Source organism: Triplophysa dalaica, chromosome 11 (genome assembly GCF_015846415.1).
Source record: "Triplophysa dalaica isolate WHDGS20190420 chromosome 11, ASM1584641v1, whole genome shotgun sequence".
Classification (NCBI taxonomy): Eukaryota; Metazoa; Chordata; class Actinopteri; order Cypriniformes; family Nemacheilidae; genus Triplophysa; species Triplophysa dalaica.
This window is the reverse complement of record NC_079552.1, coordinates 849,302-861,801: the sequence shown is the minus strand read 5'-3', so window position 1 is coordinate 861,801 and position 12,500 is coordinate 849,302. Positions and strand designations below refer to the sequence as shown.

At 39.2% G+C, this 12,500-nt stretch overlaps 1 protein-coding gene across 3 annotated transcripts in view; it reads right to left on the bottom strand.

Annotated features, from left to right (window-relative positions):
* Positions 1-1,678: 1,678 nt before the first annotated feature.
* The window catches only part of LOC130431184 (serine/threonine-protein kinase 32C-like), a 45,060-nt gene continuing 34,238 nt past the window's right edge, over positions 1,679-12,500 (bottom strand). For all 3 annotated transcript variants that reach the window (XM_056760052.1, XM_056760053.1, XM_056760051.1), the window contains exons 5-13: positions 12,070-12,243; positions 9,487-9,524; positions 9,122-9,211; positions 8,739-8,842; positions 8,237-8,353; positions 6,613-6,738; positions 6,254-6,382; positions 4,790-4,857; positions 1,679-3,761 (exon numbers count right to left, since the gene is read on the bottom strand). In XM_056760052.1, the coding sequence (XP_056616030.1) occupies positions 3,584-3,761; positions 4,790-4,857; positions 6,254-6,382; positions 6,613-6,738; positions 8,237-8,353; positions 8,739-8,842; positions 9,122-9,211; positions 9,487-9,524; positions 12,070-12,243 (1,024 nt within the window). In that variant the 3' untranslated portion in view covers positions 1,679-3,583. The remainder of the gene's footprint in view (positions 3,762-4,789; positions 4,858-6,253; positions 6,383-6,612; positions 6,739-8,236; positions 8,354-8,738; positions 8,843-9,121; positions 9,212-9,486; positions 9,525-12,069; positions 12,244-12,500) is intronic.

Here is a 12,500-nt window from a genome sequence, read left to right as displayed (position 1 = left end):
GTGACATCTCATTACTGTGACGGGAAATGTTTTATTGAAATAAAGTTCATTTATAAATCATCCATAGCCAGTGTTTATTTGCAATAATGTCTCTCCATTCATTTTTGTTTTGATTCCATTTCCCCATTTCTAAACTATCTTATGTTTCTATTGCAAAATTGTGAAAGGCCCTATAGAATTTGTATAATGAATTGTTGGAATTATTTAAAACCTGTTAACTGTCGGAGCCATTTTTGAGCCTACACATGAAAACACATGTTGGAACTAAAATGGCTGTAATTCATGAATTCTTTGGAATACAGACTTACGGTTGGTCTCTTTTGAAAAAAGAAAAGTAGCTGATTGTTGCTAAAAAAATCACACTCACACAAAAATTAAAGGAATGTTGTTAGGTTTATTATGAAAAATTAATCAAAAATGTTTGTTTTTCTTTGATTAAAAAATACATTTAAAAAATACGGGTCACAAAAGGATAACAAAAAATACAAGCTCACTCTTTATAAAAAAGAATCAATTACTCTCCACACATGAATTATAAAAAAACACCAAAGAAATCTATATTCTAGAGTCTTAGACCTTTCCAATGATATATAGTTTGTCATGATTCAATTACAAATGACATGCACAATATTGACACAAACTTAGGTGTCCCATATACGGAACGGGTGACAGTTAACCGGCTACATCTTTATAGCTTTGTCTCATTTTTTAAACCAGATATGACGTTTACAAAACATATCAGATCGTTTCCTTTACTGTTTTCTTCTTCAATAAATAAAAGCATGATTTATTCGTTAACTTACATGATCATATTATTTAATGTTGTCATTTTTTCTACTTACGTTCCGTCTCATGCAATGTATTTTTTACACACTGTGTAGTTTATTAGTCGTCTTTGTGTATAAACTCACACAACTGAGACGCGTTTTCTGTGAAAGTGTTTTTCTGTGACTGGAGATTTAAGGCTCAGTGGTTTCTTGAAGATTTCTTGTAGTTGTGTGCATCAGCAGATGGTGTAAATCTAAGCAGATGGCAAGAGGCCATAGAAGTGTAGAAGTGATGGAGAAAAATATCTTGTTGTTCAATTACAGGGCTTGTTGGAATGCTTGATTCTGATTGGCCAGTGGCGACATGTGCAGGTTGGTTATTCCCAGATAACAACCGCTCAAAACTAATAACACATAATTTTTTGTCAAATTAAATATAAATTTGTCTTTTAATCACGTATATGAAATTATATTTACAAATTATTAAAATAAATAAATAAACGGCTTTTCCCTGCGGAAGGTCTGCGTTTGGTAAAAATGAACTAATAAAATATTTCAGTCAATGATGTCACAGAATTTAAAATTGCTAATATTCTTCTAAATATCTTTCTTAATTTATACAGGTATGAAATGAGCAAATGATGACAGAATTTTCATTTTCGGGTGAACTATCACTTTTAAGTAATTACTTAATAACTAGTTAAACACAACTGTGTACAAGACCCTCTGCTTCATGTTGCGTGCTGATAACACTGTCGGGGCTTATTTCTGCGATAACAACCAGCTGCCTGTACATTATCCCTTACATATGACTCAACACAAACACACACTTTACACTCAGAATAAAAACCCACAAACAAACATTCTTATTGTATTTATACTTTATTGATAATAAAAACAATCTATGGGTTTGCCGAAATGTTAAAGAGACTCTAGTTCTACAGGTCATGCTGTCCACATACAGTAACAATGGAAAAGAACAGAGATGTTCATTGAGCAGACGTCTCACCGTTTGTCCAAACACACACACACACACACACGCACGCGCGCACACACACACACACACACACAAACGCACATACACACAGACGGTTTTATAGAGTCTTCCAGTGTAAATGTACAGAATACAGTGAAACATGCAGGAGTTTGATCTCTCCACCGCTTCTGTTTCTCAGACTAACTGCAGCTTTAATAAGATTTCAGAAACATTCCATACTTATGATAATAAACACTTGTTTACAAATGTTACATGTTTATATTGGCTCTATGCGCGCGTGCACAAACACACACGCACACACACACGCACACACACACACACACACACACACACACACACACACACACACAGGCACTCATCTATATATATAATGTATATGTAAATGGTACAAAAGCTTTGGCGTCTTTGCCTACAAGTTGTGCCTGCACACTTGGATAGAGATTTGAAACGCCACTGTGTGAAGACAGAGCTTCATAAAACCTCTTACTGTAAGCAATTACTTCATTTATCTTAATAGTTGTTCTATAGACACTGGGTTATGTGAGCAAGTCCACATAAAACTGTGGATGATGTGTTTTGCTTCAGTATATTGACTGCAGCGTTCTGAATGCTACACGCAGATGTCACTGCTGAAACTAACAATACCACCTTAAATGATTCCTATTGTTCCTAATGCTACGACTGAAGCCATGTTAACACAATCCCAAGTATTATTAAATCAATCTTTAACTGATAGAGTCCAATAGAGAAGAGTAAAGACTATGTGCAACAACAAACCCTCCACAAAAGTTGAACAATTAGTTTAACAGTCGAAAAGGTAATTTGGCAATAAACGTGTTGCCGAAAGCAGCAAGCAGAGAGAAAGATGAAAGAAAAACAGCTACTAACAGCTTTAAACTGTCTCAAAGACCTCCTAATAACACTGTTTCTCACTCAATTCCTCATAATCAATCTGTCTGGAATCAACAACTTTTAGCAGATCAAATGTTTTAAATCTCTTTTCGAAAAACTACAGCAAAAATGATGAGTTAATGTTAATAATAGTCCTCGAAAGAAAATGTAAATCAGTTCAGGCTACAAGAGGAGAACTAGCGGAAGGAAAGATAAAACATTCTCCTCCGGTTATTTTCGTTTCACTGATTTTGTGCGAATCCTTTCAAAAATTAGAATGTACAAAGTTTATTTTATTAAGTATACTAAAGTATAGTTCTTTATGAAGTAAGTATACTAATATCAGTATACTACTACTGTACTTGTAAGTGTACTATTTTATTACAACTTGAAGTCGGGTTTAGAAAAGTATATATTCAAATGTACCTAAAATACACTTTGCTTAGGTATACTTAATAAAAAAGTATCTGAAGCTTATTTATATTTTGTAAGGGCACCAAGCTCTCGTATTTTCCACAACTTTAGATTCTTTTAAAATGAGTATGTTCACCATTAACTCTGTAGAATTATTTAGCGTTTGGTTTACAAGCTTCTAAACTGCTGAACCATAAACCTGATAATCTCTCTAAAAAATAACTGAAAAAACCTCCGTCCTTTCTTTCAATTGTCTCTTTCTCCAGGTTTCATCATCATTATCATCACACACATACAAGCGTACGGTCTTAATATGTTCAATAGCCTCTTAAATCTCGATTTACATCATGCTCAAGATCACGTTGCATAGAAGTGTTTGCGCTTATTCTAGAGAGCGACCTACAGGCGACACACAACACAGAGACTGTTTTTTACACCTGCGGCGGTTCAGGATGAGTCGCTCAGAGTTCTCTCTGGGATTTTAAAGGCGAGGTGAGAGCCGACGGGACGGCTGCTAACTGCTTCCTGGAGACGAGCAGACGGAGCCGCACATGCTCCGTTTAGAGGTCTCGGGTTCAGGCTCGGTCTCTTCATCCTCTGTTCCTCCTTCAGCGTCTGGATCTCCATCATCAGCCTCCGCTGCCTCTCCATCACCTCCTATAACACTCTCCTCCTCCTGACGACGCTTAGACCTGCGCATACACACACACACAAGTCTCTGTGATATTTGGATTTAAGACTTGAGTCAGTGTCAAGAGTTTTACCATCCGCCTGACAAAAGTCACGGCAGTAAAAGTGATGACAAACGCGTGCAGCAGAGGAGCAGAACATTCTGTGAGTCAAATAAATGTTAAGCAATAATGAGACAGCTATAAATATAGCAGCAGAAACATAAATTACAACAGACAGAGAGCGAGCGAGTTATAGAGATATAGGAGATATAGAAGAGCAAGAAAGAGAGAAGGAAAGGAAAGGAAAAGAAAAGAGAGAGAGAGCGATATATATAGAAAGAAAGAAAGACAGAGCGAGAGAGACAGAGAGAGAGAGAGAGAGAGATAGAAAGAAAGAAAGACAGACCTAGAGAGACAGAGAGAGAGAGAGAAAGAAAGAAAGACAGAGCGAGACAGAGAGAGAGAGAGAGAGCGAGCGAGCAAGCGAGAGAGAGAGAGAGAGAGAGAGAGAGAGAGAGAGAGAGAGAGAGAGAGAGAGCGAGAGAGTAAGAGAGAGAGAGAGAGAGAGAGAGAGGGAGAGAGAGAGAGAGAGAGAGAGAGAGAGAGAGCGAGAGAGTAAGAGAGAGAGAGAGAGAGAGAGAGAGAGAGGGAGAGAGAGAGAGACTCATGCAGTAACGCAGCCGTGAGTAAATAATAAATGAGTTTATTATTTGGAGCAGGACTGCAGCGAGAGAGAGGGAGAGAGAGAGAGAGAGAGAGAGAGAGAGAGAGGGAGAGAGAGAGAGAGAGAGAGAGAGAGAGAGAGAGGATATTACTGCAGTGTTTTATCATGTTAAATATAAGCTCACACTCAATCCACACTGCCTATGAAGCATAGAGCACACACACACTGTTCCAAAACCCAGTGAGCAGTCTAACTGTTGACCACTGTAGAAAGCACACTGACATGAGATTTTAGGACACATGAGACGCCGCCTTAAAAGACTCAAGATATCGCTTCATACATTCTAGAACACTCAGCTCATGGTTTCTGTCATTTAATGTCTCACTTTTCACGGTTGAAAATCATGAACTCCTGCTGGACCACTTCAAGGCACTCCTGAAGATACTCGTTCTCCTGAGAGGACGACACAAAGAAAACACAACAACATGTTAATCAACCAACACTCAAAACGCCTCTCACACACACACTAACACACACTCGCACACACACACACACGCTCACACACACACACACACACACACACTAACACACACTCGCACACACACACACACGCACACACACGCTCACACACACACGCTCACACACACACACGCTCACACACACACGCTCACACACACACGCTCACACACACACACACACACACACACACGCTCACACACACACACACGCTCACACACACACACACACACACACACACACACACACACTAACACACACTCGCACACACACACACACACACACACACACACACACACACGCTCACACACACACACACGCTCACACACACACACACACACACACACACACACACGCTCACACACACACGCTCACACACACACGCTCACACACACACACACACACACGCTCACACACACACACACACACACGCACACAATCAGCACTAAAAATATCCTCCTTTACTCCAGGAGAAGTGCTGAAAGCTTCATAATCAAATCATTTAGGTAATAATCCCTCAAGTTCAAACATCTCCACATCACAGAACCTCATCTTCAGCATCATTTACATCAGCTGTGATTTCATCAGAGAGAACACATCCGTGTGTCACGCTTACAGATAAACACACAATGAATATTTACCTGTTTGATCATGTTTTATCTGTGAAACTCTAAGTGTTGAGATGATGATCCATCATAAACCCAAACAGTGTCTATCATCAATTAAACATAAAAATCTTAACTTTAAAATCCAGCCCATAATTCTAATAATGTTTCATTATTAGTACAAAACCCCACAAATAATACCCAGAAGCCCAATCGTCTGCACACTGAGATCATTTATGCTTAGTTTAATAATAAAAACTGATTTTTAAATAGCAGTTGGTCATAAAGGTTTGTAAACGTTTAATATGATTAAAGTTGTTTCATGTCAAAATATAAAAATGGTGTCATTATTTGTGGAGGTTAAAGTTTGTTCAATGATTGACAGGCTCATGAATCCTACATAAAGGGACACTTCACCCCAAAATGAAAATTCATCTTTGACCAAAATGTCATCATTCATACCACATTCTTCTAAATATCTTCCTTTGTGTTTAGCAAAACAAAGACATTTATACAGATTTTGAACGACGTGAGAGAGAGTCAATGATGACAGAATTTTCATTTTGGGGTGAAGTATGAAGTACAATATATGAACATAAAGATGTTAGTCAATTTTACAGATAAAATGAGAACAAGTGGCTTAATTTTTTACATTTTTTACAATTTAAACATTTTAAGGCAGACGTCCAGCTTTATTTTTGACAGTGATGTGTGTTACAGACACTCACAGATTGAGAATCTTTGCTGTTATCTCGCGATCTGTTTTTGGCCAGACGCTTTTTCTTCTTATGAAGAGGACGAGACTCCAGGATCATCTCTTCCAGTTCAAAGGTCGGGTCGCAGTGAAGACGCCCTTTCTGTTGTGGCACATACAGCGCAAAAAAAACAATCCTTTTAGTTAACATACATTTCATTAATGTTCAATATGAAGTTTAGGAGCATGTCTGTACTGTAGATGACAGGAGAGCTTAAACTTCAATACGTTCTTACACAGTCATTTAAATCATGCATCACACCGTCAAAGATCCGCCATAAACTCATTATATTTCTCATTTGTGTGTGTTATAGACACTAGATTTGATCTCACATTGGGAACAAACCCCGGCTCCGGTTTCTTCTCATAAACATCGTCCCAGTTAACATCAGAGAGGTAAAGAGCCGTCTGCATCTGAGCCAGACCACAGAAACGATGCTCGGGGTTCACCGTCAACAACTACAACACAAACATCACACAGACACACACAGGATATTCAATGAGACATTTCTTTTGAATAATGTGCCTTGATGATTGTCTCAGCTTGTCAACTCTATAATGATCCATAAGAGACTTTACTGTATAAGGACATCATGTGTGTGTGTGTGTCTGTGTGTTATAAAAGTGACTGTATGAAGTGTGTCAAAATGCTGACAGCTGTCTGTGTGTCACACGACAGTGATGCAGAGAAAGGAAGTGCTCCTCTGTGTTCTCGGTTGTCAAGGAAACGGCATCTGAGGATGGTTTTGGGTACTGTCGTCTGCTGTTATTCCTAAAGGTTCAGACTGGAGCCCAGACACGAGGAATCCATCATACAGAAGCACATGAACCACCAGCACTGAAGCAGAAACTGAGACCTGAGTCTGTGTGTACTTAAAACATGGTTTACGAGGATTCAAACATGTGTAATGATATTTTATAACTTCCTGTTTCATACTAAATTGTGATTTTTTTAAAAAGAAAAAAATCCAAAGTTGTTCTGTGATGTTAGATTTAGGGGTAGGGAATAGAATACAAAGTTTGTACAGAATAAAAATCATCTATGAGAGTCCTCGTAAACCATATATACTGTACAAGTGTGTGTGTGTTAACTGCAGACTTCTCCTCTTTTATTTCACAATTATCACACAACTTGTGTATTTATCATCCGCTCATGATCTTTTCCAACTCAAGAGATTTGATGTTTGAGTTCTCAGTTGTGTTTCATTGTCTCAGATGTTTCTCTCAGAGAATCAAATGAAGGGTGTAGATTGTGGAGGTCAAATGATCTGGATTTGTGATGTAAAATATGATGAGAAATGTTTGAGTTGATATTGAGATCTTCAATAATTTTGACCTTCGATTGCAGACGAGACAAATCTGAGCTCAGTTTGACACTTTGTTGACGTATCTTCTCAAACTCAACAGACACATTGTCAGATTCTCAGGAGAAATATCTGAGATTTAGCAAAAGTTTCCATGTACACACCATTTAATCTCATTTATGTCTAGGAGAAATCCTTCACTCTCACAGGAAAGTCTACAATAAAAGCTTTCAAAACTATTCTCATCACAATTTGTCAGAAGAAAAGGTCTGAGTTATGTTGTACATGTTTCTATACAGTTCTATAGACGTACTGTGTGTCTCATATACATGTGTCTTTACTTCTCCATGAAAAAACTGGACGTGAAATGTGAAGCAGAATGATGAAAAACAACATCTGAGCGATATATTTCCTCTGGGTCCATCTTTCCAGTTAAAGCGAAGCTTCCACCCACAATCCTTTGCACTTCTCTGCGTTCATAGCAGCCTATTGTGAATTTATCTCGTTTTTCTATGTGTGTAATTCTCACTGTGTCATTAAACTCTTTTCTTCTCTTTATCTCTTCTCTCGTTTTCATTGTGTTCTGAGATCAGCCGTCTTGGTGAAGTCCTGTAGTGATTTATGAATGTGTTGATGGTGGGTGGGCGTCTCACCTTCCTCAGCAGTGACACAAGATCTTTGTGCCAGGCTGAACTATACTGAACACTGACGGTACTGAACAACTGCAGCAGAGACTCCACAGAATTACTGGAGTGAATGTCATACGGCCTCTGACACACAGAGAGAGAGAGAGAGAGAGAGAGAGAATTATTTCATTCATCCATCATTCAAAGTACACAAGTATACATTTACACAAAAATTCCATCAAAACAATATTGAAGAAATATATCAAGAAGTAGCATGAGAAGTTCATCAAAAGAAAGTCATTCATCCTCATGTCAAACCTGTGTGAGTTTCTTTCTTCTTTAGAACACAAGAGAAGATATTTTGAAGAATGACACTACATTGACTTCCACTGTATGAACTTTTTTCTAACATTTCTCAAAATATCTTTGTAGATCATTGTTCTGGGCCTTGATGTAAAAAGATCATTCATTACAAGAAAATAAATAATGTATTTTTATCCCTTCTTTGAAGCACAGATCAGTGTCTCACCCAACCTCGCAGAACCTCAAAAATGGTCACACCCAACGACCACCAGTCCACCTGAAAGGCATATCCGCTTCCTCCGCTCACGAACGACTGGAAGATTTCAGGAGCTGTTCAACGACGACAACATGAGACACACAGAGCCGTAGAGAATGACATCATCACGTCACCAACAATCTTCATTGCGATAAACCGCGATAAAACGTTTCCTTAAGAGTCACAATAGTTCACAAACTCTCTCTCTCCCCTCTGTCTGTCTCTCTTTCTCTCTCTCTTCTTACATTGGAGTAAACACAAACGAAAGATAAAGCGGCCTGATATAATTTATTATCATTCCTATAGATACCGCGATAACATGGGTATCTTGATGAGCCGTGTGTTTGACTCACCCATGTAAGGTTTGGTTCCCGCCAGAGCTGTGGCTCGCTCCCCGTCCTTTATTATCGTAGCGATGTTGAAGTCTGTTAAATGTGCGTGACCTGAAGAAGAAAGCAGAGACGAGATCTAACCAGACCAAAAGCTGATATTCAGAGGAAGGGAAACTGAAATTCATGACTGAAGGAATCCAGGACATCTCGCGTTCAAAAAAGAGAAAATCACAAATAGAAGCAGCAGGCGGATCACACAGATGTTTAGTGGAACAGCGAGTCCTTCAGATGATAAGAGTTTCTCTCTCGGTCTCCTCCTGGATTTCTCCTTCAACCCATTTCTGTCTCATGTAGTGTGTGGAGAGTAGAACACGTGATGAGCTCACCTTGTTCATCCAGCAGAATGTTGTCAGGTTTGATGTCCCTGTACGAAGAGATTTTACACGGGTTACTTCACTTTATCCCACACCTGATCTCATTCTCTTCACCATCTGTGTGTGTCTGTGTTCGTGTTCTCGCTTATCTACTGTATTTATTTTTGCTGTGTCCCAATTCCTATATAACCGCCCTAAATATATTTTATTTAGAGCGATATTGCATTTATACAACAGTTAGACGGCACACGTATGTTGAAACAACATAAGAGTGTCCCTGTTTTTAAAGGAATGGGAACTTCTTTCTTCCGCCACGCATTCCAGGCCAGCAAACTTCCGCTACTAATTCCAACCCATCACTTCTTTTAAATGTGCGGTGTGCTTCAGTGAATTTATTAGTGAGATACCAGGCAGGACGTGCGTGTGAATCAAAGAGAGAGACTTTAAAAGGCAACTCAACGAGAACAACAATTCTATTATCTAAGGGGCGATTCACATTTCGTGTCTTTTGTGTGCCCAATTTTAAATGTAGACTAGCGACAGGCGCGCAAAAAGGGAGCAACATTTTAGGTGCCTCGGTGCCGAATCGAGAGGTTGATAGTTTGACTTTAAAGAGTGCCACAGCTGCGAGGAGGGTGAAACTTATATTAAGTTACACGTCCAGCTGATTTGCCCATTTTCGATTATCCGTGAGTGACGCATATGTATGATGGCGACGCCGGCTCCGCCCACTTTAAGGGTCAAAACTTCTCATCAGAAACCTATGTGTGACAACACAGACACAATGTCCATATTTTATGCAGTCTATAGAATCTCTTCTTTTGGTTTTTATTCAAATTATTTTCTTGTACTTATGTTTAAGTTATTTCTAATTCTTCTTCTGATTGTATGTATGATTTGTTTATATCCTTCAACCCCCTGGCTTGATATTGTTTTCTATCTTTGAATGTTCTAAGCACTTGTTGAATAAAAAAAACAAAATACAGTCTATGGAATCCATCCAGTGCGGGGTGATAGAAACAGTTAGTGAAGCGGTTCAAAAGTCAGTTCCCTCGGTGATCCTGGCGGAATAGCGCATAGCTCTCAGCCAATCAGATTAAAGAACCAGAAAGAACTGTTGTATAAAATTAAATAAAAGATGCTTTCGCTTGATTAATAAATGTGAGTATACAGTAAACATTACATATGAAATAATGAATGAATAAATACTTAAAATGCAGATGTGTTTTGATGTTCGTGACAATTAAAGATCACAGTGTCGTCTAGGCAACACCGGTCCCTCTTGTTTCCTGTTAGTATGTCACAGTGCGTGCAAACAGTTAAGTAAGCGAGTTGGGATGCAGCATTTGTGTCACACACACAAACACACACACACACACACACACATACACACGTGTGGACGCACCTACACACCTACACACACACACACACACACACACACACACAAAGACAGTAAAAGCCACATTGTATCACAGTTAATTAACAGCAATATGTCATTGATGCCAGAGAGCATGATGGGATTCACCTACACACAGCTCTTTCCACACACACAAACACACACACATACGCGCGCGCACACACACACACAAAGTGTACTTGAAAAGGTTTGCATTTTGGGGTTTTTGTTTATCTCTCTAAATCTCAGAACGAGAAACAGTAATAGTCATTCTTAGATGTGACAGATGTTTGGCTCGGCTGCTGACGGATTCACGGAAGGGAGCGTCTCTGTCTTCTGCTGCGGCTGGAAAATCCTCCTCTTAAACTAATTTTACCTCCCTGACAGCGTGACATGGCACACTGTTGCTAGGAAACACTTTTGCCCAATTTAGCACAACTAGATAACAGTATAGACGGAGCAGACGCGCATCACAAGAGATGAGGCAGATCAAAGTCTAAACACTAACTGTGATCTCATCATCACTGTCACACAATCCATGAGTTTGCAAACACACACATCATAGGTATAAACACACACACCATACACAGGTACACAAACACACGCACACACACATACATATACACACACTATACACAGGTACACACACACACATACACATACATATACACAAACTTTACACAGGTACACACACTATACACAGGTACACACACACACACGTACCATACACAGGTACACACACAAACATGCACACACAGGTACACACAACAACAAAAAACACGTATGATTTATTTCCTCTCTCGCCGCTCTCTTATTCTATCTATACTCATATGCTGTATAATATTTTAGCAGCCTTAACTTTTTTACACATTTACGTTCATTTACCGCAGTAGCAGGCTGTTCCGCTACACAATGACATTTTTAAGCACTTTGAGGAGAAAAAACATTTACTGTGTGACTTCTCAGAACACTATACTTGACATTAATGGAGTTGTGTTTAGTTACATTTACATTTATGCATTTGGCAGACGCTTTCATCCAAAGTGAATTACAATGCATTTAATCTATACTTGTCTGTTTTTACAATTGTGTGTTCCCTAGGTTCGAACCCACAACCTTGCATTGTTAGCGCAATGCTCTACCAACTGAGCTACACAGGAACACTGCATGTTACGTTGCGTGTGTGTCTGTCCGCGCACCTGTGTATGATGTGTTGGCTCTGCAGGTAGTCCAGCGCCAGCGTCATCTCACACAGGTAAACTTTCACAGCTTCTTCAGTGTACTGAACGTTCTGCTGGAGATGATACCGCAGGTCTCCTCCTAACAGCAGATCCACCACCATAAACATGTCCTCCTCATCCTGAAACGAGTACCTGAGACACAGTGTCAAAGGTCAGAGCCTGTCATCATCACCATCAGCACGACAGACACAAACACTGTGGACAACAGGATGTGACATCACACCAGACGGTATACACACACAAAATGATTCTGTCATTATAATGAATGTGAAAGTGAGTGACATCATCATCATTACAGCACTCGGTTGCATTACAGATCACAGTCATTCTACTTTGATGTATTTCTCCATCAAAAGCCCTTTTCTAAAGGTTTGTTAGTGGTTGAATGA